Source organism: Paracoccidioides lutzii (genome assembly GCF_000150705.2).
Source record: "Paracoccidioides lutzii Pb01 unplaced genomic scaffold supercont2.8, whole genome shotgun sequence".
Classification (NCBI taxonomy): domain Eukaryota; kingdom Fungi; phylum Ascomycota; class Eurotiomycetes; order Onygenales; family Ajellomycetaceae; genus Paracoccidioides; species Paracoccidioides lutzii.
The window spans coordinates 778276-804875 of NW_015440954.1; the positions used below are offsets into that span (position 1 = coordinate 778276).

General features: G+C 45.6%; 8 protein-coding genes across 8 annotated transcripts; 6 read left to right on the top strand and 2 right to left on the bottom strand.

Annotated features, from left to right (window-relative positions):
* Positions 1–668: 668 nt before the first annotated feature.
* On the bottom strand, positions 669–2604 carry PAAG_03190 (short-chain specific acyl-CoA dehydrogenase; the record flags this gene model as incomplete). Its single annotated transcript, XM_002794599.1, has 4 exons — positions 669–1162; positions 1237–1978; positions 2098–2378; positions 2478–2604. The coding sequence occupies 4 exons, from the start codon at positions 2602–2604 to the stop codon at positions 669–671; spliced, it is 1644 nt and encodes a 547-aa protein (XP_002794645.1).
* Positions 2605–3121: 517 nt separating this feature from the next.
* Positions 3122–3596, top strand: PAAG_11714 (hypothetical protein; the record flags this gene model as incomplete). The annotated part of the gene is made up of 2 exons (XM_015847310.1): positions 3122–3150; positions 3395–3596. The coding sequence occupies 2 exons, from the start codon at positions 3122–3124 to the stop codon at positions 3594–3596; spliced, it is 231 nt and encodes a 76-aa protein (XP_015703099.1).
* Positions 3597–4031: 435 nt separating this feature from the next.
* Positions 4032–7790, bottom strand: PAAG_03191 (26S proteasome non-ATPase regulatory subunit 1; the record flags this gene model as incomplete). Its single annotated transcript, XM_002794600.2, has 5 exons — positions 4032–4334; positions 4425–6704; positions 6770–7299; positions 7376–7545; positions 7651–7790. The coding sequence occupies 5 exons, from the start codon at positions 7788–7790 to the stop codon at positions 4032–4034; spliced, it is 3423 nt and encodes a 1140-aa protein (XP_002794646.1).
* A 739-nt stretch (positions 7791–8529) lies between these two features.
* Positions 8530–9903, top strand: PAAG_03192 (hypothetical protein; the record flags this gene model as incomplete). The annotated part of the gene is made up of 1 exon (XM_002794601.2): positions 8530–9903. One exon carries the CDS (start codon positions 8530–8532, stop codon positions 9901–9903), a length of 1374 nt encoding a protein of 457 aa, XP_002794647.1.
* Positions 9904–10442: 539 nt separating this feature from the next.
* On the top strand, positions 10443–11777 carry PAAG_03193 (hypothetical protein; the record flags this gene model as incomplete). The annotated part of the gene is made up of 2 exons (XM_002794602.2): positions 10443–10705; positions 10808–11777. The coding sequence occupies 2 exons, from the start codon at positions 10443–10445 to the stop codon at positions 11775–11777; spliced, it is 1233 nt and encodes a 410-aa protein (XP_002794648.2).
* Positions 11778–12479: 702 nt separating this feature from the next.
* PAAG_03194 (triacylglycerol lipase) lies at positions 12480–14963 on the top strand (the record flags this gene model as incomplete). Its single annotated transcript, XM_015844878.1, has 3 exons — positions 12480–12761; positions 12827–13671; positions 13748–14963. 3 exons carry the CDS (start codon positions 12480–12482, stop codon positions 14961–14963), a joined length of 2343 nt encoding a protein of 780 aa, XP_015702084.1.
* A 3920-nt stretch (positions 14964–18883) lies between these two features.
* PAAG_11715 (hypothetical protein) lies at positions 18884–19234 on the top strand (the record flags this gene model as incomplete). Its single annotated transcript, XM_015847311.1, has 1 exon — positions 18884–19234. The coding sequence occupies one exon, from the start codon at positions 18884–18886 to the stop codon at positions 19232–19234; it is 351 nt and encodes a 116-aa protein (XP_015703100.1).
* A 1161-nt stretch (positions 19235–20395) lies between these two features.
* PAAG_03195 (hypothetical protein) lies at positions 20396–21274 on the top strand (the record flags this gene model as incomplete). Its single annotated transcript, XM_002794604.2, has 1 exon — positions 20396–21274. The coding sequence occupies one exon, from the start codon at positions 20396–20398 to the stop codon at positions 21272–21274; it is 879 nt and encodes a 292-aa protein (XP_002794650.1).
* Positions 21275–26600: the final 5326 nt, after the last annotated feature.

Genomic DNA, 26600 nt, shown 5'->3' on the forward strand with positions numbered 1-26600 from the left:
GTTTGCGCACTTCTTCACAGATGGCTCGTGTGAATGGGTTGTGGTAAACTAGACATGAACAAGCTGAGCAGAAGTCGAGAGATTCTTTGGACGCTCAAATAAATGCAGCATACGCCTTGGGTGTCAGTAGACAGCCGTATCCCCCAACGGGTTAGTTAGCGTGAATTTATCACGTGACTTGAATGCTTTTCAACATATCTTCAAGTTGGTGAAAAGTTGAAATCTTAGCATACATTATTTAAATTCTTGAACATACATCAAACTATTCCACTGTTATTAATATTCATCCAAAAGATACAGGAAGTTGAATACAACAACAATCAAACATACGCTAATACATTTCCATTCAAGGGACGAGGAGAAGCTCCTCATTCAAAGGACGAAAGCACCCCGTCAAGATAAGAAAATATTATCCTAAAGGCCAGGAATGAATATCAGAAGTGAATATCTAATATACAAGGGAACGACAGAGGACAAGAAGGGGTATTTCACTAAACAAATTCGAAGATGTACCCCGAAAAACAGCAACATAATCATGGCATGTCTACTTGTATCTCCAAAGAAAATATATGTAATATATATCTGGAAAGGTGTGTACGTGAAATGAAATGGAGATGGCATGGATAGAGAAAGCAACAAAAATGCAAATGCAAATGCAGACCTTTAATCTACAGCTTCATCCCAAAGAATTGATGCACCTTCAAACTCTGCCTCATGCTGAGATCCAACATAATCTCCTCACTCCCGCCCGGAATCGCATAGGCACGCACATCCCGATAGAGCCGCTCGATCTTTCCTCCCTGGCCGCCGCGTGTATAACTTAAGCCACCAAAAATCTGACTCGCCTCACGCGCACAGAATTCAAACGTCGTTGTAGACTGCGCTTTGAGGCCCGCAATGGCACCGCCTAGACGGAACGCGGCTTCAGTATCGTCCATGGACTGGCATTGGTAGATGATATTCTCAAGCCAGTTGTGCGATGCCTCAATTTGGCGCGCCATATGTGCGAGCTTCATGCGAATGACTGGGTGGTCGATGAGGCGCTTGCCGAAGGTGCGACGCTTGTGGGCGTATTTGACGGATTCCTCGTAGCAGACGCGGGAAAAGCGGACGCATTGGATTATTATGCCAATGCGTTCGTGGTTGAAGTTCATCATGATAACTGGTAAGGGCATGCCAAGTTAGAACTGGGTTCAGAAGAGGTTTTACAATACAGGCAAAATTTGAGTTACATACCCTTGAAGCCCTGGTTCTCCTTGCCAATCAAGTTTTCAACGGGCACTTTGACGTCCTCGAAAGTGACATAAGTGGTGCCGCTCGTCGACATACCTTGACAATCCATCTTGCGGGTCTTAACACCTCCAGCCGACCGCTCGATGAGCAAAACGCTGATACCATTCATGCCAGCTTCGCCAGTCCGTACCGCCGTGGTGAAATACTCGGACCAAATACCATTGGTAATCCACTTCTTCTCACCGTTGACAATATAGTGCTTCCCATCAGGAGTCAACTTAGCTTCACAGGTGATATTGGAGACATCGCTTCCAGCATCTGGCTCGGTAATGGCGAGACAGATACGTTTCTCACCAGCCAATATACCCGGGACAATGCGGTCAATTAGCTCCTTCTTTCCGTACTTCATGACAGGAGGACATCCGATACCAAACCCACCAATGAGATTCCATACGAGACCACCGCTAGCGGCCCGCGAGAGCTCATCGGTGACAATGAATTCGTGGAAAAAATCCCACTTCTCGGGCGGGACGGACTTGACTTTGTTCTTGGAAAGGGCTGGGTTATATGCCACACCCATCAGTCCCGCAAGGTATCCTCGCTCACCCATCTGCTTGTATAGGTCTTCGGGAATAGCCTTAGCTTCGTCCCATTCCTGAACATACGGCTCGATCTCGGACTCTACCCATTTGCGAACCTCGTCGCGGAGAGCTGCGTGAGTCTCGTTGTAGTATACGGAGTGGTACTGTGGAAGAGAAACAGGGAAAACCCTCGTGTTAGCCGAGTTTCTGCATTACGATTGTTGGATTTTTCCGTTGTAACGACACGGAAAGAGAGGAGAAATCAAAACAACAGAGGACGTACCCCTTGATACCATGCTGGATCCGCAAATGGCACCAAATCACCGTAAGGGTCTAAAGCATGAGAAGGCGCAGTGGTTCTGGATGCGACTGTATTTTCCGATGCGGGAGAAGCCACCGTTGGAGGAGTGGCGAGGGGCGACGGAGGAGGCTGTGGTGCAGCAGCAACTTTCTTCGAATCTAATGATCCAACCTTGAGCTGTGCGCTGTATTTCTTCAAGACACCTGCATTGTGGTATTTCCAGAACTGTTTCGAGGCATCTTTTCCAGCAACTCGCTGCAGGACTGAAGTGACAACAAATAAAGTTAGCTATTTTCTTTGTAACGAGAAAGAGAGCAGAGCGACAAAAGATCCCAAGAAATAAGGGCAAAAATGCTGCATACTCTTTTTACCGCCAGGATGCTCGTCCTGGAATTTGGTGAGATCGTAGACATCCTCGTCAATGACAACCCAGAGGCTGTCCGACTTGTTGTGAGACGCAACGGCGTCTTTTGAGAAGATTCCAGACATGTTTTTCGGCGCTCAATAGGCTAGCCACCAACAAGATCGAGGACAATAATAATACACAGTGATAAAAGGTTGAATTAAAAGAATAGACAGAATAGAATACGATAATCGAAATTCAGAAAATCTAACGAAGCGGGAGATAGTTGGCAGAAGGACATAGATATGTGAAGGAAACTGGGGGCGACGGAACCCGGCGAATTTTGCCCTCACAACATCCCTCATACTTACAATTACGTATTTAGGGTAACTACATGAGACGGCATGCGTTTTAATTTGGCATTCGAACATAACAAAAAAATAAAAAAAAAAAATAAAATAAAATAAATAAAAAAAAAAAAAAAAAAAACACCCGCCCCACAATGACAATTAACACAGCTGACACGATGCTTGCTGTGCTGCCGGGTGGCTCCTTTCTCTCTTTGCTTCGATCTCTTCTTCATCTCTTCGCTCACAGCCTCCCCAGCCAACTGCTGGCACAAGCATAGCACATGGTCCCAGTTTCACATGTCAGAGCTACCAGATGTCTCGCCAGGCAAAATACGCAGATGAGTAAGTTATCCTATACAAGCGTCTCCCTAGGACGTAAATGACTCCCGCTCGTTGGCTCCATCTCCCTGCCAGGTGCCTTATGCCAACTGCCCTACGTCGCATGCTCTTTTCCAGGCATGTATGACCGCTTCTATCTTCAACCTCTGCACAGATCGTTCCCACGGTGCTATTAAGCATTGGTAAGTTACGCACGCTCCTATTGGCCAGGAAGGTGATGATCGCGTCCCGTGACGTGTATCGCCAGCTCGGGCGGCAAAAGCCAAGGCACTATTCCTGATGCGGTAAATGCCGAGGCTCCATGGACGTTGAAACTAGGTTTAGCGCGAGTGGCTATATCACGTGACTCAATCCACCTTCCCTGTGAAACCTTGGCCGGAAGAAGAACCAGGAGCCGGGGACTGGGAGCTACCGACGGAGACTATTACCAAGGCAGAGTGGTTGGTTAGGTCAGGGATGAGGTCTGAATGGGGCATTTACTATTGGGGGGATGGGATGTTCGGGTTGTTGTCGGCTACAAACTCCCCGAAAGAATCAGATTGTAAATGCCTGTTTCGTGGGAGAATAATGAAGCTCAACATTGAAGGACCAAACCAGAACTAATGTGTCTATAAAAAGGTCAATAGAGGAGAAAGAACACAAGAACAAAACGTGTGTAGAGCGATTCTAAAACTCGTGTAGAAATACATGTGATATGCGAACCGGAGAGGTTAACCAGGCGAGCCCCTCCCTCTACGTAAAAGAAGAGAAAGGAAAGCCCACTCCCACAAAAAAGGCGGGGGTTCAGTGAATATGCGGTGGAGATGCTAGAACATGCGGGGGTTGTGGAGTATTTCACCGCCAAAATCCCCCCAGTCCTGCAATTTCCTCAACGAACAACATTTTTATTCATCCGCATTATCAGAATAGTAATCGAACTCATTGGGAACCGGTGCTTCTTCCGCTCCCTCTTCATCCTCATCAACTGCAGTTAGCACACCAGCTGCCGCTGCCGCTCCCCCTCCCCCAGTTGCACCCGCAACTGCAGCATCCGTAGGCCACTCCAACGCGCTCATGGCAGCGTTGATTCGGTCTTGGATCGTCTCCCCGCCCGCGGGCTGCTTCATCTCCCTACTCGCCCGTAGCTCGATGATCTCACGCGGTTCCGACGGGTTTTTGTCCAGGACAACGACGACTCCTCCGGTAGGCTTTGTATTGGGAAGAATGTATCTTAGTATGTTAAAGCCACGAGACGTTTGAATAAGTAAAAATAAGGTATTAGATAAGGGACTACTTACGCGCTTGACGGGTTCATATCTCGGGTCGGGGAAAGTGAGGTATTTCAGCTGTGCTGGAAGTACCCGAGACATATTTTGCAGCTCATAGCCAACTTTTTCTTTCTCCATCTTGCGTTTCGGTGCCTCTGTTTGGGGCCCGTCCTTCTCACCTTCCTTCCCATCTTCTTCCGTTTTCACAACGTTCTCATCCACGTCCATCTTATCGACATGCTGCGTCGACACCTTGGGGGTGGTAGGAGTTTGGTCGATATCCATACTCTCCCGACGCTGCAGCTTTTCTCTCCTCTGCGCACGCCGCTTGGCCTGGGCCGTGGTTGAAAGTACAGCAGTTTTTACCTTCTCCGGCGCTTCGTCTGCTTTAACCTGAATTTCGGGTGGGTAGTCGAAAAGGCTTGGTCGTGTATTGCTGTGGAACCTGAATACGGGAACCTCCAGCTTCTGGTCGACTCCGATGACAGCAGTAGGAGTGAAACTCAAAGAAAGGAAGTGTGAAAGCGGGAACCAATACCAGTATTGCGTAAAAACTGCAGTTCCAACAATTCCAGGCATATTGAGGTTGCCAGTTTGTGTCTGGAGGCTGATGGTACAGTTCCGCCCTCCCGCATCAACAATTCCTAATGCAAGTGCACCTCCAAATTTGGCCATAGCATCCTCGTGCCTATCCCCGACTACCTTCTGCATTGCCTTGCGAATGGCGCCAACCTTCGGATTCATGGTCTCGTTTTGCTGAACCAAAACCATCGCCAATGCGATCAAAGCGCCCTGCCGTACAAAGTCTGTCGGGTCCTTCAACATTGGCTCCAGAAGATCCACAGCTTCATCTAGCCCGGTTCCAGCACAAGATATCCCAAGGGCCATAGCAGCGCCGTAACGGACGTGGGGGTTGTAGGATTCTGAAAGAAGTTCAACCATGCGGGGGACACTCTGGTACTTGCGGAACAGAATAAATCCAAGACTCATCACGGCTGCCCTGCGCACGTCATCGCTAACATCACTAACAGCGACGTGTAGAAGTCGTCGGACTGCTTTATTGCTACCAGTTCCGCAGTATGCGAGTGCAATAGTCATAATACCACCGTAACGTAACGTAGGATCAGGGTCACCCAAGAGCCCATTGACTAATTCATCCGCAGCTTCTTGTCGTCCATACATAATAAGAGCCATACCCAAGGCAACACCGCGGATGATCTTTTCGTGTTGAGTATCGTGGGCATACCGGATCATGTCCTCCAAAGCTTTCATGTTGCCCGTCCCAAGCATAACAAGTCCCATTGCAAGACCAACAGCTTCTCCGTTAAGAGCGGAGTCGGTTTCCAAGACAGACTTGAGGTCATTGTATATGCCTTCATCACCAGTTGCCATCCCAGCAACACCCAGACCAAGTGCGCCACCGTGCTGGATAACTTCTTCCGTTGCCTTCGTGAAATGCTCTCGAATCAAGTCCACTGCCCAACCTTCGTGATTAGCATAGATCAAGCCAAAGGCGTATAATGAGCCGCCTTGACTATAAACCGATCCGGAACCGCCAATTCCAGCAATATTATCCTTGGGGAGATATGGCGCAAGAAGCCTCTGTCCCTGGGTTAGGTTTCCTCGATGGATCACGCCAAGGGCCGCCGTGGCAGTGAACTTTGACCAATTGACAGCCTTACCTAGCCATTCAAGGTTGTCACGGAAGAATTTGTCGTGTGTAGTCCCTGCGTGCATGAACGCATTGGATAGAGACACGGCGGTATGGAATATGGAGTTGCGGGCTTCCAAGCTATCCTTTATTTTGTTAAGTATTGCAATGTCGGCTCTGTTGTTCCGGAACATGAATTCCAGATATAATTGAATAGAATTGACACCATCGACTATGTCGCGGATAGATTTCAAGGCCGTTCGCGCTTCGTCAGAGAATTTGTGTTTCACACTCCCAGAGCCCAAACTCCGGCTGTTAGAGGCTTCAGACTGGCCTTCTTGATTCTGGAGTAACGAGTCCGTTTCTTTAGTTGCGTTGGCGTCATATTCCTCATTCTGGGTTTCACTCTCACTTGGGTCAGGAATCAGCTGGCTAATTTCCTGTCGAACCTTTCTCAAGAATTCCTGCGTGCTGTTGTCGTACAAATCGAATGAAATCTGATAGGCGACAGATAAAGAACGTGGATCTCCTTTTTCGACTAGTTGGCGTAGAATATCCGAAGCCATTGAGTGCTCATTAAGGTAGACAACACATTTCGCGATAGAAAAATAGTCCGGTGAAGGTATTTCATTCAAAAGCTCAAGGATCAATTTCAGGATCTGCATGTAGTAAAAGCAAAGGATATTAGTGAAATGTCTTCCGACTATATTGGGCTTAAATGTACCTCATTTCGGAAAGCCCTTTCCTGTACAACGCTCATACAGATATCCAAAACATATTCCATAAGCTCTTCACTACTTCGTGAGGATTCCTCCTGCTGCTGCTTTTCGTCTTCACTCGCGCAAAGAATAACCTTTCGAAGTACGTCGAGATTCTTTGCTTCAACGGCTATGCCCACGACTTGGCGATAGCGTTTCTGCTGGAAACACTGCTCAAATAGCCTTTCAATTACGGCCTGAAGCTGCTTCTGAACACCTCGCTGAATCACAAGGGGGACCTCGCCGGCATCCGCACCAGCGTCCTCACCACCAGCCTCCAACGGCGTTGAGTCCTGTCGCGAGAGCAGGGATTTCGATGGCAAGGCAGATTGAGAGAACGGAGTGATGGGCGACGTAAGACCTGCGGAAGTGCTGGTTGCCCCATTTGCAGACGGAGAAAATGAATTATTTGGGCGCGGGACGCTCTTGGAAACCTTCGCAGCATTCGATGACTTCGGACTAGCAGATATCGATATAAATGTATCGACGCATTTCGCTACGCGAGTGCCGTTAGCCACGAAAAAAACAATACAAGTAGACGTGATTTATGGCGTGAATTTGGCGTCACCTACATATAATCGTTTCTTCGAACTCGCCACCATTATCCAAATTTAATAGTTTCCCTGCTCCCAGCGCAAATACCATGCTCTCATTATATTCTTGAAGATGGTAGTATACCTTGGCAGCAACCAGAGCAGCCAGCTCACGTTCCTGGAACGATTCATCCTCGTAGAGCGCCTCTCTTTTGAAATTCATCTCCAGTTAGCATTCATCCATAATTATCCAGAAGGTTCTCGAAATCACATTTATACAAGGAGTATATAAAAAGCTAAAAGGTTCAACTCACATTTTGTCAATAGAATCGGCAATTTCCGTCCACAGCAAGTCGACTTGCGCATCCAGGGCCTTGAGGGCGAAGACCTTCAGTTCAGGATCGGGTTCGGAGAGGAAGCCAACCAAGCCGGCTGCGGAAACGAGGCCAACCATATTCACGTTCAGATTTGATCTGTCGAAAGAATTTACCTCAAAGAGTAATGGATGTTGACGGATGGGATGTGGATTAACTTCGATGACCAGAACGGCGCCTAGGGCGAGAGCCTGACATTCAACCGCAAGAGCAAGGGAATGAAGTCAACTAAAGATAAAATACAAGCAAAGAAGGGAAGTGCACGTCCAGTACCAAAACAGGCTGAGCAAGAGAAAAGTGGCTGGTTGATGGTTGGAGAGGTGTATGCCGCTGAGATGTTGTAGATAGCTCTCCAGTCAGTCGTTGACGCCTGGCATATTTTGGCAGAAGCCGACCAATCCAGGCCTTAATCGTGGTTCCTGTCGGCAAAGTCACGTGAGTCACGTGGATCATTGACTCCAGGGTAGCCAATAGGAGGCCGTGTTGCTCTTACGAACGGCTGGAGTTCCGGGACATCACGAGCCAGAAGTCACGGCTGTTCAACTTGACTCAACACACTCCCGCATTGTTTACTCTCATCTTCCTGTCCATGCTGTCACTTTGCATGTCATGCGGACAAAGAGGAGCATGGTGAGTAGCTACAAAAGGAGAACGCGATAGCATCCTTTTGAAGCGATTCCTTTGACCTCCCCCCATACTATTTTGTATATAACCCTTCCTTATAGTTATCCTGCAATCTGTGCTGCTGTATTAATGCCGAAGTAACAACTTATCTCTATTCCGGTTTTGTGGGTTCTTCTAAGAGCTACGGTCTTTGAAATGTCGACACTCCTGCCATACAATAGCAGCCAACCACGGGTTGTTCCTGTTCCTCCCGATGTCTCCATTCATTGTTATGATTCCTTCCTTCATATAGAACGCCAGTCAAGACAGCTACAGCGTGATCTCCAAACTCTCCTCGATGCTCAAAGTGTGGGATTAGCTGCTGGTCTCTCCGGCTCGACAAGAGATGAAAGCACGTCAAACGGCAGTTTAACCCCTACACCTTCACCACCTTCACGGTTCGGTAGCCTGCGCAGCAATACCGTCACCATTCCCGTAAGACAGCCAACGAAAAAGAAAATTGGCCTCCGCGGTGCACGACGTGGGATCCTTAAAATCATTCATATGTTACTAAGCGTGAAAGAGGAGGAGCGGCGACTTATTGACTCCGAGCTGAGGGATAGGCGGTCAGCAGTGAAGGAAGTGGATACGCTCGTGAGCAAGCAGAGAGGGTTGGAGAAAGCTATCTCAGAAATTCAAACCCAAGAGGGGCCATTAATGGCAGAGAGCCTAATGCGGGAGGCCCATACGCTAGAATCGAAGATTCGAGAGATGGAGATGAAGCTACAGGATATGAAAGCGCGACATCGCCATATTCTGGATGAAGTATCCCAGATTCAAAATTCAGTTGATGCCAAGTTATCGTCGTATAAAGCCTCGTTGGCATTGGTGCAGGCAGATATGAAAAAATATCTACAGTCCCCGCCAATACAACCTCTTGTGCCTCCGTCTGCTACTCTACCGCCGTTCTATGCGTTGAATCCGAAGCGCAGGACCCTTGAAATGGCGAAGGAGCAGTGGGTTGTGGAGCAGAGTGAGCTGAGAAGCAAACGGCGGAACGTCGACTTTGAAATCGAGGCTTTGAGAGAAGGTGGTGGAGTATGGCAAAGGGTTGTGTCGGAGATATCCAACTTTGAACAACTGTTGCGACAAGAAATGCGGAATTTGCTGCAAGAGACGCATCTGCCGGAGTCCGAAGACCAAGACTCGGCCAGAGAGGAGCATGGACGAACTGTTTTGAATGAACTAGAAGATACACTTATTCAACTGGAAACAAGCTTACAGCTAGCGGAGCAAAAGAATTGGAATTTACTCATTTGCTGCATTGGCGCCGAGTTAGAGGCTTTTCGGGAAGCTAAACGGCTGCTGCTCGAAACTTTCCCATCGCCAATGAAGGTAAATGGTATGGAACAAGAAAAGGATCTTGATCCAAATTCTGGTGAGGATACATCAGCACCTTCTAGCAAGATAGAGGAGTTGAGTGCACCAAGCTTGCTTACAGTGGGTGAAGACACAGCCGCCCATTTTGCTGAGCAGTCCAGCAGATCCGAGGATGATGACGAGCCTGATCCCGCTTGGCTACTGTCTTGATACAATGTTTTAGCGAAATGTTCTCAATAGTTTTCTCTTTTATCATCCTATCCCATTCTACGGGATGATGGATAAACTGTTTTTGACAGTCAGTATCTATTTATTATGATGTTTATTAGCCTGAATACCTGCCCCTTTGATTTTACGCCTCCATTTTCATTAAGAGGCGGCACCAAAGCACGGCAATCTGGTATATAGTCGTTCAAGAAGCATGTGATAAATATCGATAGATCAAATGCGAAATTTTTTAAAAGATTCCATTGCGGTTGTAAGCGCTCTAAATTCCTTTTCGTTGTTTGTTTCTATTAAAGGTGTTAAGAGCTCATGGCCTGAGGTATTCCAAATAGTAACAGTTCTGACCACCAAATTAACATTTTCAACCTAATGAACATGCCACTGAAAGCCCGAGCCAAACAACACCAGTCGTAAATCTCCTGGAAAGCCCACATCTTGCCCAGCTTTTGTCGCAAAAAAACCCATTATGTTGTCCGTTCGACTTCATCGGTGATACCCAGCCCCACTGTTATAAATTGCAAAATATGTCAACCTTCATGGATCCTCCACCCGAACCGCTCTGCGAGTTCATAATACCCTCCGTCTTTGATGGGATCCGAATTGACTGCCGATTATACCACCCTCTCCATCTCTCAAGACCTGATAGCGCCTTATCTTGGAAAAAGAAAGGCGCTATTGTAGCACATCCATACGCACCGATTGGAGGTAACTATGATAACCACATTGTCTGCTGGGTGGCAAGGGAGCTTTTGAAGGTGGGATACATTGTGATGACGTTCAATTTCAGGTAGTTCAGCTAGATAATTTTGTTCTAATACCCTTTTTATGCATGGTTGGTATACATGTATTGATGACGAATGACTTGATGATTAATTATATTGATATACAGAGGTGCTGCAGAATCTGAAGGCAGAACCAGCTGGACAGCCAAACCAGAATTGGGAGATTATGTCTCCGTCTACGGATTTCTAATATGCTATCTTCTTGGAATTGATCCGGATTTTCTACGGGATCCCCGGGCTGAATGGGAAACACGATCTTCTTCATCTGGAACACCGGAATCGATGAAAGAATCTGAGGGAATGCAACTCATTTTGGCAGGCTACTCCTATGGGTCCATGATCGTGTGTCATCTACCGTCGATAGAGACTGTTTTAAGCCTATTCGCATCAGCTGCAGAGGGCACTGCCGGGGCTGAAATTCTGAAGCAGGCTGAGCAGCTATGCACTCTTTGGAATACTGGGGCGAGGTCGGAACTATCGTCTCAACCATCGACTTCGTGGAGCAGCAGTGATCTTAGCTATAGCAAGCCACCCCAACTCGTTTCCTTGGGCAGTAGCGCAAATTCCAGCGGAAAGAAGCCCCAAAAAGATCCGGCTGCGGCCATTAAACAGCACATCGAGCGGTCTCGACGGAGATTGAGGGCCAGCTTTGTACGTGGACAAGAGGTGGAAAACCGATCAACAAGCGCCAGTGACCCCCACGAGATTTTACAAAGCATGCCTACGCCTGTTGTTTCGTTTCTTCTGATCTCCCCCGTCCTCCCACCCATCACAAATTTCATCACGATGTCGTTGTTCGGTTCTCGTATCAATCTCGACGTCACTCTCAATGGAATAAGGGTCAAATCGACCCAGCCCGAGGAACAGCTTACAACTCACAGGACACTGGCGGTGTATGGCAACAATGATTTTTTTGCCTCTGCGAAGAGGCTGCGCAAGTGGTTTGCGGATCTTACGAATGTACCTGGTTCAATGTTTGAGTCTTTGGAGATTGATACCGCAGGGCATTTCTGGCTCGAAAGTGGGACAGAAACCCAAATGGGAACTGCTGTGAGAGAATGGGCATGTAAGGGTTGATCTGGGTTGTCTTTTCCGTCCTAGTTTGGGATGCTAATTTGGATATTTTTCGACCTGTTGTGAGCGATGTAGTTGTTGGCAATTTTATTTTTGTTCTATGATCCTACTACCCTTGCCTCTTATCTCAATAGTTATTGCGTAGTTAAGCCGCGACTTAGTGTGCGAACTGGTTCCTTGCAAGTGGCGAGCGAGTTGGTATACCTCACGAAGCGTGGGGCTGACATGTGATAGGGAAGTACCTGAAAGTACAATGTGCGCATATTAGTTTAATATTTTACCGGGCCTCCGGTAGAAGATACCCTGAGATACTTTTTTGCCTCAGCTTTGAGCTTCCCCAGCGATGGCAAATTAGCGCGGGCTGGGTTGGACCTGCCTTGATCCAACCCCCGATTAATCGCCATGCTGCAGCTTTCCGCGTGACCCTGCCCAGCTGGATATAAATATTGGTATTGAATCGATTGATGTGACGACATCCATTGATATATCCCCGTTCAGCAGAGGACGGCTCCATTTGTTTTAGGTATTCTTACTCTTAACTAGTTAACTACCTAGTTACCTAAGCATGTATGTCATCTTAATATATGCACCTCTCCTCTGTCACAGACGGTTTCTTTGAGGACAGGACTTTGTGCCGATTGAAACATTTACATTGGTCCAGGAGTTAGGTTCCATGCGGCAAGAAGTTGAGAAACCCTCCTCATCATGCCCCTTCTGAGAGAACAGGCACTTGTTTCAATCCCTTGCCATCAGGAAAAGCTGTCGTCGCCAACCTCCACATCTTCAGAGTTTCAAAAATTTTCAAAATCCCAACCGGTGCCAGACATTACCAATCTCCGGAAAGTCGCCTGCAACTCCCTATTGTCTTTCGTTTGCGCTCTCGCTCAAGCAGCAAATGCACTTTGCAATCTGAGGGCAAACACGTCAAATGAGGAAGAGTTGCGAATTACGGAGAGGAAAAGGATCCTTTCAGTGAAACTTCGCGATGTAAGCATTACCACTCAACTCACATTTTGTATTCTAAGCCCCTTTCTCTTACAGTTTCATTGCAGGCTACTACACTTCACGATTGGCTAGAATACGCAGCGGAACTGGATGAACTTGACGGGAACAATGGATGGAAAGCAACCTTTGAGTGCGATGAATACGATTCGGTGCTTGTCCAGGGGAGGCTGGAGCAACTGGAGCAGGCCCGTCATAGCTGTGATGCTGCGGCAATGACCCATATTATCCGTACTTCCCTCAGCCGTGATCTAGGAGGAATGACCAACAGGAAACTGTACAACCACTCCCGTATTGGAACGAAGAACCTGGTGGATCAATATATCACAACGGCTGCAGAAACTCTGTCAACGTTGTTAGATGTGTCGCGAAGGTTTGATTTTGATGGCGCAGAGTCGAGGTATCTGCTAGAGCAGCTCCTAGCGGCTCGTCAAGCGTTTGGTAGAAGCGCGCTTTTACTCTCAGGTGGTGCTACCTTTGGCATGCACCACGTTGGTGTTGTGAAGGCTCTTTGGGAGACACGACTTTTGCCACGCATTATCTCTGGTTCCTCTGCGGGGAGTATCGTTGGCGCTGTTTTGTGTTCATATACAGATGAAGAAATACCTGAGATCCTCTCGAACATTGGACAGGAAGATTTCTCCGTGTTTGGTGCCCAGGATGGTAGACTGCAAGTGTTTCAACGGCTGATGAGGTTCATTAAACATGGCTCCTTTTTTGACATTGTTCATCTGACCCGAGTGATTCGAGATTTGCTTGGAGATGTGACGTTTCAGGAGGCCTACAATCGGACTAGGAGGATTTTGAACATCGGCGTCTCCAACGCTGGCATCTACGAGCTCCCAAAGCTACTAAACTATATCACCGCTCCAAATGTGTTGATATGGTCAGCTGTGTAAGTTTATCGTTTAGAAACGCGTTTAGTTTATATACTTACCCTTTTTTTTTTTTTTTTTTTTTTTTTTGTGCAGAGCCACTTCATGTTCCGTTCCGCTCATCTTTTCGTCGTCATCTTTGAAGGCGAAAGATCCGATCACTGGAGAAGTAACAGAATGGCACGACGCTCCCCATCATCGATGGATCGACGGCTCAGTTGATCATGACCTACCAATGGCACGTTTATCAGAAATGTTCAATGTCAACCACTTCATTGTTTCCCAGGTCAATCCACACGTTATTCCTTTCATTCCACAGGAAGATACATTCTTCTTTTCCGACGTTGTCGACAAGCAGTCTGATTCAAGTTGGTTGAAATATATTACAGGGGCAGCAAGAGAGGAGATATTACATCGAATACACGTCCTTTCTGAGATCGGGGTATTCCCTAACGTTTTACGAAAACTCAGATCCATCATGAGCCAAACGTATTATGGAGACATCAATATCCTCCCTCAGATACCATATGAAGTATTCCCAAACATCCTGAGGAATCCTACCACTGAATTTATGACGCAAGCCTGCCTCAGCGGTGAACGAGCGACGTGGCCCAAACTAGGCAGGATAAGGAATCACTGTGCCGTTGAACTGGCCTTGGATTCTGCCGTTCAAACCATGCGAGCAAGGGTTATTTTTCATGTTGATCGCGTCGATCCACCAGTGGGAAAAATTATTGATCCAATCACAGATGAGGTTGCCCCTCCGCATATGAAGACCCGAGCTCATCGTAGCAGCTCGTACAGTGCTGATGCTAGCGAAGATTCAGAGGTTGCCCGACAGCCTGTCCGTCAACTCCGCAAAACACGAAGTTCGATATCTCAGGAGAATTTTGGTTCTAACGTCACGTCTTCCCGAATTTATGTTACTTCGGCTGAAGATCTTCAAATGAGTGAACACAACGTGCCGAAATCCCCCACAACTCAAAAGGCCAGCGAGACCCTCTTTACTCTAAATTTGGAGCACGAGGATGTCCCGTTGGATTCTGCATTGCCTCAGAATTTTAGACTCCCTGAACCGATCTCACCTAACGAAACTCCATATTCAAATATGTCGGAGTGGGCTAGTGGTAGTAAAGGGCACACTCCAAACCACTCACGGCGTCATTCCACCACTCATGTTCTGACAGCAATGCCAGCACGGTCTCCGGCTACTGCTGCGGCCGTCCTGTATGCGGCTACACTCCCTGCCTTTCTCATAAGCGCCGGAACAAGAAGCCAACCCCCGTCTCCTACGTCGTCTGATTCAAGTTAGCAATGGTAGAATGGAAGTCTGCCGGATAATTAAACCACTGAGTATTTTCCTCTGCATCCGCCAAGTGTCTTACACTGTGTTGCCATATTTTTATGTTCTTTTGTTTCACCCATTATATCCGGGAGATGTGCTAGGGGCAACAGAATACACATAGAATGGATGAGCCAACGTGCCAGTGCATTCAGATCGTCGGCCAAGAGTGTAGTGTGGTGGTCATTGTCTCTTTCTAGCGACAACTTGGTTCACATTTAATGTTGTCTCCTCTGTCCCCGCACACTCAGACCAATATCTGGAGGGTGCTTCTGGTTGCTATGGATAGACATACTGGGTTCATCTGATGTTATGTTTGCATGTGCATGGACTGTTCATACCCGTCCGTGGCATAACTGTCCAGAATCGCGAGTCATCAGCAGAAAGTACCATCTTTACTGCAAATCCCTAGGTAGCCATTAACTGAGATGATAGTACACGATTAACTTGCATGGAACAACACTCATTTGAAAGAGGAGAGAGTGAGAAAAAAAAAATTATTATTACATGCTGTTGAGTTTGTTACCACTTGAAAAAACTGCACTCCGGAGGTCTCCCATTTTTGTTGTATATGTCTCCCTTTCTTAGTCTACTAGCTCATACTTCCGAGATGAATCACTAACAACCCAGTAGCAGGTATTCCAGAAGCAGAGTCGGATGATTTATCATAGAGTCTAGAGTAGCTGAAGAATGAACGTTTTATTTGTTTATATATTTCCTTCTTTTAATTTTAATTTTAACTTAATTATATTTACAATTGTTATTATTGTGTTTTGGGTTGCAACCTTTACCCTCTCCAGGAGGCCGAACACTTGGAGCCCGACAATTTTTCATTTGCTCATCGAACTAGTTAATATTCAACTCCGACTAAAGAACGCCAGAGGTTACAAGCGCGTTTCCCCAGAGAGCTCTTATGCAAGACCTAACCTAACTACCTCTTTCCCCGCCTCAACCTGTGTCCGGATCTGGCCTTCATGTCGCAGGTTTAATCCATCAACATGTGTCGTAGATAAGGGTTATTATCATTATTACTCTTGACTTAGGCGCGCAATTTTTGACCGACATCCTGGGTAGTTAGTGGGGGATCAGCAGTATTGTCGATCCTATAGTTAAAACAAAATGGAAAAGGAAAATCATGTAAATAATATTCCGCATCTTTAACTATGGGAATTGACGAGATACCAAGGGCTAAACCAACAGCTGAGCTTCGTTCGCTGATTGGCTGCCCGGGTCAGATGCGAAAGGTTAACAACCTATTATTGCGGGGAGAAAGGGATCGAAAACTAGTGTGGTTGAAGAAGGGAGTATGTAACCAGGTGGGGGACGGATGCTGATGGGATCTGTTAACTTTTGTTAAGTCTTTGCTTTCATCATCCTTGCCCTTGTTTCGATTTGCCGGTGTACCGCGGTGATGTGCATCAAAAACTTGGAACCCCGATCATTTCTCGGTGGTTGCAGTCGTGCAATCAGCAGGGTAACTACTATACTTAGATACTGTGGATAGTTTTTAGTGACTGCAAGGTAGTCAAGTACATTTACGGCACTCCCTGCCATTTCACGGGGTCAAATGATAGAGATTCGACAACATTGACCACCAGTTCTTAACCCAGCAGTGGTTGTATGAGTGTTAGCCGCTCTAGCGGCATGAAATTTGATTTCCCTGCGGTGTCTATTTGGCGACCAGCCTGCGCAATCCGGGTTAAAAGCTGCGTCTGTTCGAATAAAGACACGTCACATGCGGATTCGGGAGCACCGACAAGTGCTCATGTATATTATATGTACAGTACATATATACAATCAGGCGTATCGCTTGCGACAGGGAGCGGGTCTTTATCGGAGCGCCCCGTGGGTAACGGCAGAGCATGAATTACATCGGTGCTAGAATGCTAGAATGGTCATGGACTCATGGGAGATTATGTAGATTAGTTAGTTGCGGGTAGGGGAAACATAAGAAGTTGCTTTAAGCTTTGCTGTGTGCATGCTACCCGCTGTTCCTGGTTGATGAAAGGATCATATATTTCCTCCGAAACTGGGCGTGACTATAGCTTAGCAAGCTAGCAGTCATTCCCACGGCAGGTTGTAAGATGTGAAATTTCCTTCAGAGATGTGTGGTGAGCGACGACGTTGATCTTTCTTTTCACTTTGCTTGAGTGCGATAATAACAAGCAACTATCCAGGTGGCCAGAAATGCAGCTCGACAATAGATCGATCCTATAAACCGATAAATTTTAAAAATATCTGAATAAATATTGTAACTAGGATGACAGCCGTGGGTCATGGAGGAGGAAATCCACTTGCATCAAGCTTGTGTTGTGGAACTTAGGGCATGGGTTTTAGTCTCGAAAGAGGCGCCGGTCGAGAGATAGAGTAGGTACACTGTTTTGAATCAACCTGAGGTTTTGAACAAAGATGGTGCCATGGACGGAGCTGAGAAGTTGCCGATTAAGTTTGCTTTGTTTTTCTTGCCCGTAAGATCATCTAAATTGACGAATTTACAAATATTTGCTTTTAATCATATCATGCTGTCCATATCTGACGGGAAGGATACGGGAGAAAGTGCGGATGGCCTATTCGCTGCCAGTTGTTAGATGGATATACATAGCTTATTAGCGACTGACACTTCTGACACCCCGGAGTTTCGTTCCAATTGGTTAGGGTTGAAAAGAAAGGGGACGGTGCATTCGAAATTTTCGAGTTTAAAGAACAGGATTAAGGCCAAAGAGGAATGTCGGAGAACAAAATGCAGGATGAAAAGCGATATCTTGTAACGGTGGAAGAGTGATGTTGCGCCAGGCCATCTTTCATAAATATAGACAGAAACGTTGATAATTTCAAGTTTTTCCGCTCGTTGTTGGGTGATTTAAAGATTTTGACGACGAAATAAGCCTCTGCATAATTAACAGGATGAACTAAAAAAGCTTGCTGTTTAATGTTCGCAATAATTGTTCCTAATGTAACTTATCGCGAATAGCAATTCGAGATATGGATGCAAATGTCCAGGTAGTTACCCCATCCACCAAAAAAAAATAAAATAAAATAAAATAAAATAAAATAAAATAAAAAAATAAAAAAGGGGGGGGAGGGGGGAATGCCAGATTAATGTAAAGTCCCCTTGAAGTTTGTTGAAGCTTGAAGCCTCAAAAGCCTTCGGAGGCAACCCAGCTCCTTGGTTATTCAGAGCAAAGCAACCGGAAATGTAATTGGTTCAGTCGATATGACTAGCTTGACGAGAGGGCTGCACCATCAGCTCATGATGCGCCATGGCAAATGATGTGCGCGAGGTTAGCACATATCCGTGAATCATGGCTGAAGAGTTGAAAGGGTATCCGAGCTCTGAGGCTGATGTGTCTTTTTTTTTTTTTTTTTTTTTTTTCTTCTTTCTCTTTCATCTTTTCGTTTTGGACCCCAGAAACATGGAACAACGAATCAAAAGTTCTGCCCCTCTATGAGAACAAAAATATGTTGCTTTTTGACCATTGGAAAGTAAGTACCTGAGTAGCGAAATTCAGCAATTTGGGACTAGGCATTGACTAGAGGCGAATCTCGCTGTGCTGTCCGACCAAAATTGAGGTTCCGGTTAATATTAAAGGAACAAAAGAAGGATGTTGTCCACTAAGCCCTCTAATAGTAACTTTGGAACTGGTGTATACGTTATGGATGTCCAAGAGCCCGAAGTTGTCCTTGACAGGCAGATCATTGCAAATTTTGGACGCGGATGAATCGTGAACAATAATAACGACGATGGAAAACGCCTTGTCCAACCACCACCGGGTATGCTATGTTAACTCCGGTATGCAGGAGGTCAGGGAAGTAAACACATTACGACGCCCGTGCCCTCCACACTCTTATTGCTGAAAGGTGATGGGAGCTGTGGTTGAGCTGCCAAAAACATGAGATACGAAATGTTTATCCCATGGAGGGCGTGGATGCTGCAATGCTACCGGAAGCGAACACACAGTAGTCGGGATTATGTAATTCCTATTGGCTGTGACTATGTAGTAATCAACCAAGCTAAACTCAAATGGGCATTTGACGATGCAGCCGCAAACAAACGCTGCAAACAACCTCCCGATGTTCCCAGCTCCCAACGCTGGACCGCTGGAGATGCTGGAACTTCCACGGATCCTCTCCTGCACGCTTCCAATCACCGTCACCATAATGGGCAGAATCGGATGCTGCTCTCCTCTCAGGGATCCTCCTCTCGGGCCTATCATGCTGTATGCATCTCGGCGGACTTCTAGCCGTTCCCAGTTTAGCCTCCTCTTATCCTGTTCTTCCCGGGTATCGGGGTGGGTGATCCTCTGAGAAGGTTTCGGACGCTCCATTCCACGTAGGAGTATGCTGCGACCCACACTGCACCCACTATTGCGCAGGCTGTATTGAACCATTCTCATGGGTCAGAATAGTTCGGGACGGAAGATGAAATGAAGTTTCCTGCCATATCCCCCTCCTCATGCGGCTAGGTCTTGCATCTTGTCTCATTCAGTTGCCGGATGCTGATGTGCCTGGCTCCCTGTCAAAGATCGTCCCCGCTTGCTCCTCCTCCGTAATTGATCTGGATTACCAAAGCCATCATCCTAGTCCGCTGCCCTTGTCCCAGGACAGTCCTGGACAGTTCACTTTTTGCTAACTCAGCTAACTTGCTAACTTAGCCTTTTTCTAAAATTGCCATGATTCTTGATTCGCCCTCTGGTCCACAATATGTAGCTAATGTTTCTATATTTAGGAAATTAACTTCTATTTTTCAGACCGGGCTTCACTTTTTCAGTATTATTTGCTTTTATTACATCTCAACAAGCAAACTTAACTTTTTGCTTCCCCCCCCCCCCCCCCCCCCCCAAGGATAATGATATATACGCAGAAGCCCCATGCAGATAGAGGAGCTGATTGTTGGCATCCAGCATATGCTAGTTACTCATTCTCAGCAGGTGTGCAACCTCCATCTTCTTCTCGACTCAATTTCCCTTTTTTTGTTCATTTCATCTTTTTCCAAACAATTTGATGGTCCTCCTTATGGCTTAAGGTTTTATTTCGTTGTTCTCATTCCTTTTAACGTCAGGTCTCGCCAGTGGGCTCTTGCTCGAGCTCTGGCGGACCATATTCTCAGGGTGTCTGTGTGTGTCACTTGGAGATGCTGAGGGAACCAGTGGGTCTGCCGCTCCATGCAGTATTAATACCTCTGCTCTGCCGCTTCAGAGGCGTGGGCTCATGCTTGTGAGGTATCATAACACCCTCGACTTTATATAACATCAATCTAGACTTCTCCCACGCCGTTCATCCGTCTCATTCCATAGTATCTTTTGGAACGTCAACACGCTCTTCTTCATCTCAAGCCTTGGCGAAAAGCGTGATTATTTTTTTATCACGCACTAGCTACTCGGAATCTAGACATCCTCATAGACATGGCTCTCTCCTGGTTTCAGAACTACCTGGAGCGATGCAGAATCCGCAGGAATGGGAATCGGAGGGTTCTTGACGAGAGATTTGGGGATTTGGCTATCACAGCACCCATGGCAGGTGGCTGGAATCAACTTCCAATAAGCACAACAACTTCGGGGGATCGTGCCTTCAAGGACCATGAACATGACAGCAGAAGAAGTGGGTCGAAAACCTGGACGGCTTGTTGTTTTTCTGATAGCGAGGACGAAAAGGTTACTGCTTCGTCCAATCCTCAGCCTTCTTTTTCTCAACAGGAGAAAGAGAGTAGCACGGCAAATCCCCCAGCGCGTAGCTCGGACCCACCAGCTTTTGTCTATAAGCCTGCCAGTGAAGAATTCCTCAAACAAATGGCTGACATAGGCAAACCCAAGTCGCCTCTCTCGATAACCAGCTCGAACGACAGCGAAAAACACAAACGACAACTCTCCACCATAAGTTCCAATTCCAGTTTCATGGACCCCGTTTTGTCTTCAGATATTCCACGCCATCAGTCATACCATAGCCAACCTCTAACGTCATCGTCGTCATCGTCGTCAAACACCCCCGTTGGGTCCAGAAGCCCGAGTGGTACATTAGTTTCTTCTTTCGACGGGCGACCATTCCAGACTAGCCCTGCACTTTCTTCCATGAACACACCGAATACATTGAAACAAAACTCTCCACGCAGCCTTTATTCGGATGCCGAGAAGGCACCACTGGGGCCAGTCAAGGAACACCGTTCAATTCCCGTTCCACCCATTCAAATTCAGCCCCCCGTGACGACGAAGTCAAAGAAGAGTCTCAAGAAGACGAGAGTCGTCACTGAGGAACTTGTTCCTTCGGATACGGAGCTCTTCGGTTAGCTACCCCTTTTCCTGCTCCTGCTCGCCTCTGTTTATTCTTGTCAGGGTGATATTCTGTTGGGTTTAATCCTTCCATGAATGTTACCAAATGACAGTGCATTCTACCCATGAGCTCGTGTCAGTGGGATTGGGAGTTTTGAATCCTGCTAGTTTCTTGAAACTCTCTGACATGCATGACATGGCCGGTGGCTTCGATATAGATTTTATTTTAGGTGGTCTCTAGACCGCTCTTGTGATTTAGAATCCCTTTCATTGTTCATTTGATACCCCCGACAAACCATCCAGTTTCATACTCTTCCGTTATATTTTTTCTTTTATTTTTGTATGGCAGTCATTTATCACTTACAGGGGTATAAACGATGTATTTCCTGGCTTATTTCAATGGAGCTGGATTTATTTTGGTATATATCAGAGGTTCAAAAGGCACCAGACCACACCGCTGAGCGGAGTTCATTTCCATAGTACGACTAGTAAATTCATTCTTAATGCATACACATATTATGCGTGTTAAGGGCATTTGCATTGATTAAGTTGTTGAACTGCTTTTGATATCTGAGAGTTGCACTTCGTCTGCGGCGCGGCTATCCATTAGTTACTCGTGCTTTCGAACCATTCCGCCAACAACATTTAAGTACGGAGCCCAGAATCCAATCGGCAACCCCTAAGGGCTGACAAACAGACACAGACACAGAACGGTGGTAGTACCAACAAATCGAGCCGTCAAATTTAGAGTCGGACTCCGCAGTCATGGCTGACGTCTGTTTGTTCCAGCCAACATTACTAGATCCTGCTCTTTTCTTACCAAAAAAAAAAAAAACCTTAGATCCTTTTCATTCTTCTTTTACCTTTCCTTTCCTTTCCTTTCCCTTTGTTTTTAGTACTAGGCATTCGGCCCCAAGATCTATGCTGGTAGTACGGAGTAACTCGAAACCGTTTAAAAAGGCTGGCTCCCAGCAGCTTTCCATTTCAATGTCGTTTGATTTTTCTAAGACTTTTCAAACTCCTTTTCCTTCTTCCCAAAAGGTTGTTCCACGAACAGAAACCTGACCCAAAATCTTACTTAGTCAAGGAAAAGCGCATGACATATTGCACTAGGCAGAGCGTTTCCTTAATATCCTTCTGCCGTCTGCTGTCATTTCCTCCCGTTGTATACTATGTTGTTTATATTGTTTGTAAGACGCACAAATTTAAAGCTAAGCCGAAATATATGCGAGAGGCCATGTCGGTTTCGTACAACTCTCGACTGATATCTCATTATATTTTTATATCAGTTTTGCTGGATAGTTAAAAATGGATAAGACAAAGACACAACGGTCACCTGCAGTTGAGCCATTATTGCCACTTATTCAGTGAAACAGGACGGGACAATGCAGACGTTGCCAAACGGTTGATCTCAGTTTTATCGAGAATCCGTTGGGAGGCGCGGATGCAGCCGCTTTTTTCAGATAGGGGGCCGCCGTGGGTGATTTAAGCTCTCCTTTTGGAGCCATCCTACGGGGTAGTGAGGTTGTTTAAGCGGACACGGGGGTAACTAAGCGTCCTATTGGCCTTCGTTTCTCGCTTCTGCGTTTTAGCCCCCAAACCCTCTAGCGAGCTTAGTTTTTCGCAAGCGTCAAGAAGGCTAAATAGCGAAGCTAGCGGATTGGCAGTTACATATGAAATTTACACGCAACCATCCGCAGCATGACCGACTAGTTGATCCGCAGTAGGAGAGATATTACAGTTTCCAACACCGAACTTCCGCTATCCATGACTGTGGAGATAATACTGCGTGGTCTAACGAAATTAGCGCATATCGATCCATCTCCCTTACTTACAGCCTCGTGGGAGAACCTGGCAACCGAACTTCTATATCAAGTATCTCCGACAGCGGCCTTGGATATTAATGTCTAGGAAGCTTCCCTTGCGCAGGTAAATAAAGTTCCTCGTAATGCCATGCATGTCAACATTTCTATACTCGGTGTTTCCTTTTTTATTTTCTGACGTGTCTCATAAACAATCTCAACTATTTGACCACTCTATCAGGAAAGATTTATAGCTGTCCTAAAAATATATGAAATAAAATAAAACTTTCACTTGATCCCCAGTGGTCATCACGAATCACTCAATGTGATGATGTGATTAATATAACCTTCGTCAAGTGGTGGGGTCCTCAAATCTTCAACTTGCGGCGACGTCGCCTTCGAGTCCATTCTCAGACACAACGTGTTATGAACACTATTAACCTATATTATTGCTTGTTGTTGCCCAGAGTTAACAAGCTTTGGTTGCAAAGTATTTTTGACATGGCTTTTACCCTCTCTCACACTTCCTTGCCCTTCTCTGGATGACTATTGCAAGCCCTTAACGTTGGAGAAACTCTCGTCAGGCTGGAACTACATTGCAAAGTCTCTATCACTGTCAATAATATAACCTTTGCATAGTTAAGTAAGTTGGAATAATCTAAGATTTTGAAAGCCCTTTATTTTGTAGTTGGAACGAATCCCCCACTTTTGAAGTTCATAAATAAACAACCTGATAATGTCCTTGCCTCTCTCTTTTATATTGCGACTGCTGGTGCTGGTACTGAAATATATCATTTCTGACATGATTTCTAACGGGCTTATCTGCCTTCAAACCTCAGGCAAAACTGCGACCCTCGTGAATGCACATTTTCTATTTGATTCTCGGGACAGTTTGTAGGGACCATAGAGTACAAGTAGACCCATCTGTAAAGCCTGTTGTAGATATTCGAGAGGTTTTTTTATCCCTCGAGCAATTACTTGTGGTCCGCCAACTGTGGTTGAACCGAAACGGAATTATGTATCACAGTGTGTGCATCCAGTAGTTTTTGCCTTTGGGTCTGTAGTTTTGTTTACTATGTTGTTGTTGTAGGTTTAATTTCCCACGTTATGACAGGGAGCACTGTGGCATAGTAATAGATCTTATTTTGGGATCTTCTTCTTCCACTCAACTAGATCTGTTTGTGAGTGCTTTCTCAGTCCAAATTGCTTGGCTAAATTTGAAAACCGCAGGTATGTAACATACCCGCCTCAAGCCTTCAATATTGATGAATGAATCAGGTTTTGTTACAGCATCATAAAATTGGTAATGCGAATATGAATCGACCTGGGCACAAGGGACTTTCCAACATCTCCCCCGCTCTCCCTCAGGTATTGAGTAATTAAGCTTTAAGTTAGGTTCGGGTAGATCCGCCCACTCCCGTAACTTTAATTTTATTAGTTTCCTAGTTATGGCCATTCTTATTGGCTAGATTCAATTTACTGTTATTCAAGGTTTTGAATTCTCTGCACACATGGACTTATGCTGGGCTTAGAACTAACTTTGCTTCAAAGAAGACCAGATAATTCCACATTGGTAAATATTTGTCTTTTTTGAGACTGTATAACACTTCTAAACACCGTGAGAGAGGTTGTATCAGAGGTAGCACAACGCAGCATAAACCATCTCATATCTCCTTACCCTGGTAATTATGTCTATTACCAAAACCCATTGACAATCCTAACCCCATCTATCATCAGAATAAGTCACAAATCGGAATCACTTTTTTAAACAGGAATAAAGGATTATCCCCTCGTCCGTAAGTTATTGCTCAATTAGCGTGATTTCAATTAGTGTATATTATACAGTTTCTCATTGAATAATTAAGGTAACTTTGGTATTAGTGTGTATTAAGGTAATTTATAAAGCACTAATTAAGGATTCGCGTCATTACTACTAGACTGAGTAATCTCATGGAATTCCTCCCAACATTGAGTTTTCAAACAGAGAGGCATATTTTGACATGCTGAGCAACCAGAATATGATCTTGGTGTCTGTTTATTTTGTTGCTGACCTAGCTTTCATTTATACTGACACCAGGCACAAACTGATTGCTTTGGTAAAGCAATCCGTTGATGATTTAGATCAGGATTCAATCGTTGAGGTGGAAGATAGTCATGAATCTTAGGTGTGAATTCAAAGAGTTGTTGGTAAAGCCGTTCATGAAAGTTTATATGAGAAGGCAGGTCCTTTTTTGGAACACCCTGCTGCTTCTTATATATATATATTGAAGCATATAGGCATTAACTGCCGCGGAATCAATAAACCAGTAGAAAATAGGAAGCCAGGTTCGATAGATGATTCTATGGCTAGTATATGCTGCGCGGTACTGATTTGCTAGGTCCACTCCATTCATATTATGATTATAATCATCTATAACGGCAGGAATTTTCAATCTCTTTTGTGGCTGACCTTCAAAGATCTTCCATACAACTTTAGCATTTGTTGAGAGCTCTCCAGGCCGCTTTCGAGTACACTCAATAAAGGTGTCCAATGAATGAATTGTAGTCAGTGCCCATACCATATTATTATCTTGCCAGGCAAGACAGAGAACATTCTCATTCTCAATGGCATGCAGAGTATTCCATGGAATAGCTGCTGTATGCTCTCTAAGTTCAGATAGAAGAGATGGAGCCTGATTTGGTTGAGTAGTTCCACAACCACCATATTCCTTCTCACGTAGTAATTTGAATAAAGCAATGGAGGTAAAGTAGTTGTCAAGGTAAACTGAGTAAGGAGTTACTTGCTGGATGGCAGGGATTTCATTGCTTATAGAGGATTTGATGGTGAACTCAGAAGGCGGCTCTGTGGGTGATTTGATGACAGGCTCAGTAGACAGCTCAGTAGATGACGGCTCAGTAGTCAATATAGGGACTGTAGGAAGTCGTTGAAGAAGATTCATCACCATAGATCCTGTTCTTGTAATTCCTGGGAATTGATACATAGGCATTATACCCTGCCGACGGCTAGACCAGGAAAAAGTCCATATATATCCATGTTCTGCTAGGCCAAATATCTTATAACCTCGTGGAATTGGTTTATTAGGCATTTTATAGGTGTGTTGACTTCGTCCAAAGCATTTAATCATGATCTCATCCACTGAAATCTTTGAACCAGGTGTGTAATATTTTCGGCAGGCAGTATGGAATTCTGTGGCTAAAGGCTCTACCTTATACCACCAATCCTTATTTTGAGTTTCTGGCCGGCGTGCCTCACGGGGATTTGATATATGAATATACCGCTTTATTTGCTCGAAACGGGTGCAACTCATATATTTTTGTATGGAATGAATAGGGCCTTGTTCCAGATTATTTCTCCAATATAGATCAGTTCGGCAGAATCTATGAGCTCCCATATAGAGAAGAAGGCCTATAAAACCTTCATTTCTGCTGCATTGGTATTTTTGAAGGACCATTGGTGAAAAGGTTTGAAGGTAGTAGAGGTTGTAGTTGAAGATTCTTGATTTTCAGATAATAATGAAGTTGATTCTATATCAACTTCTGCC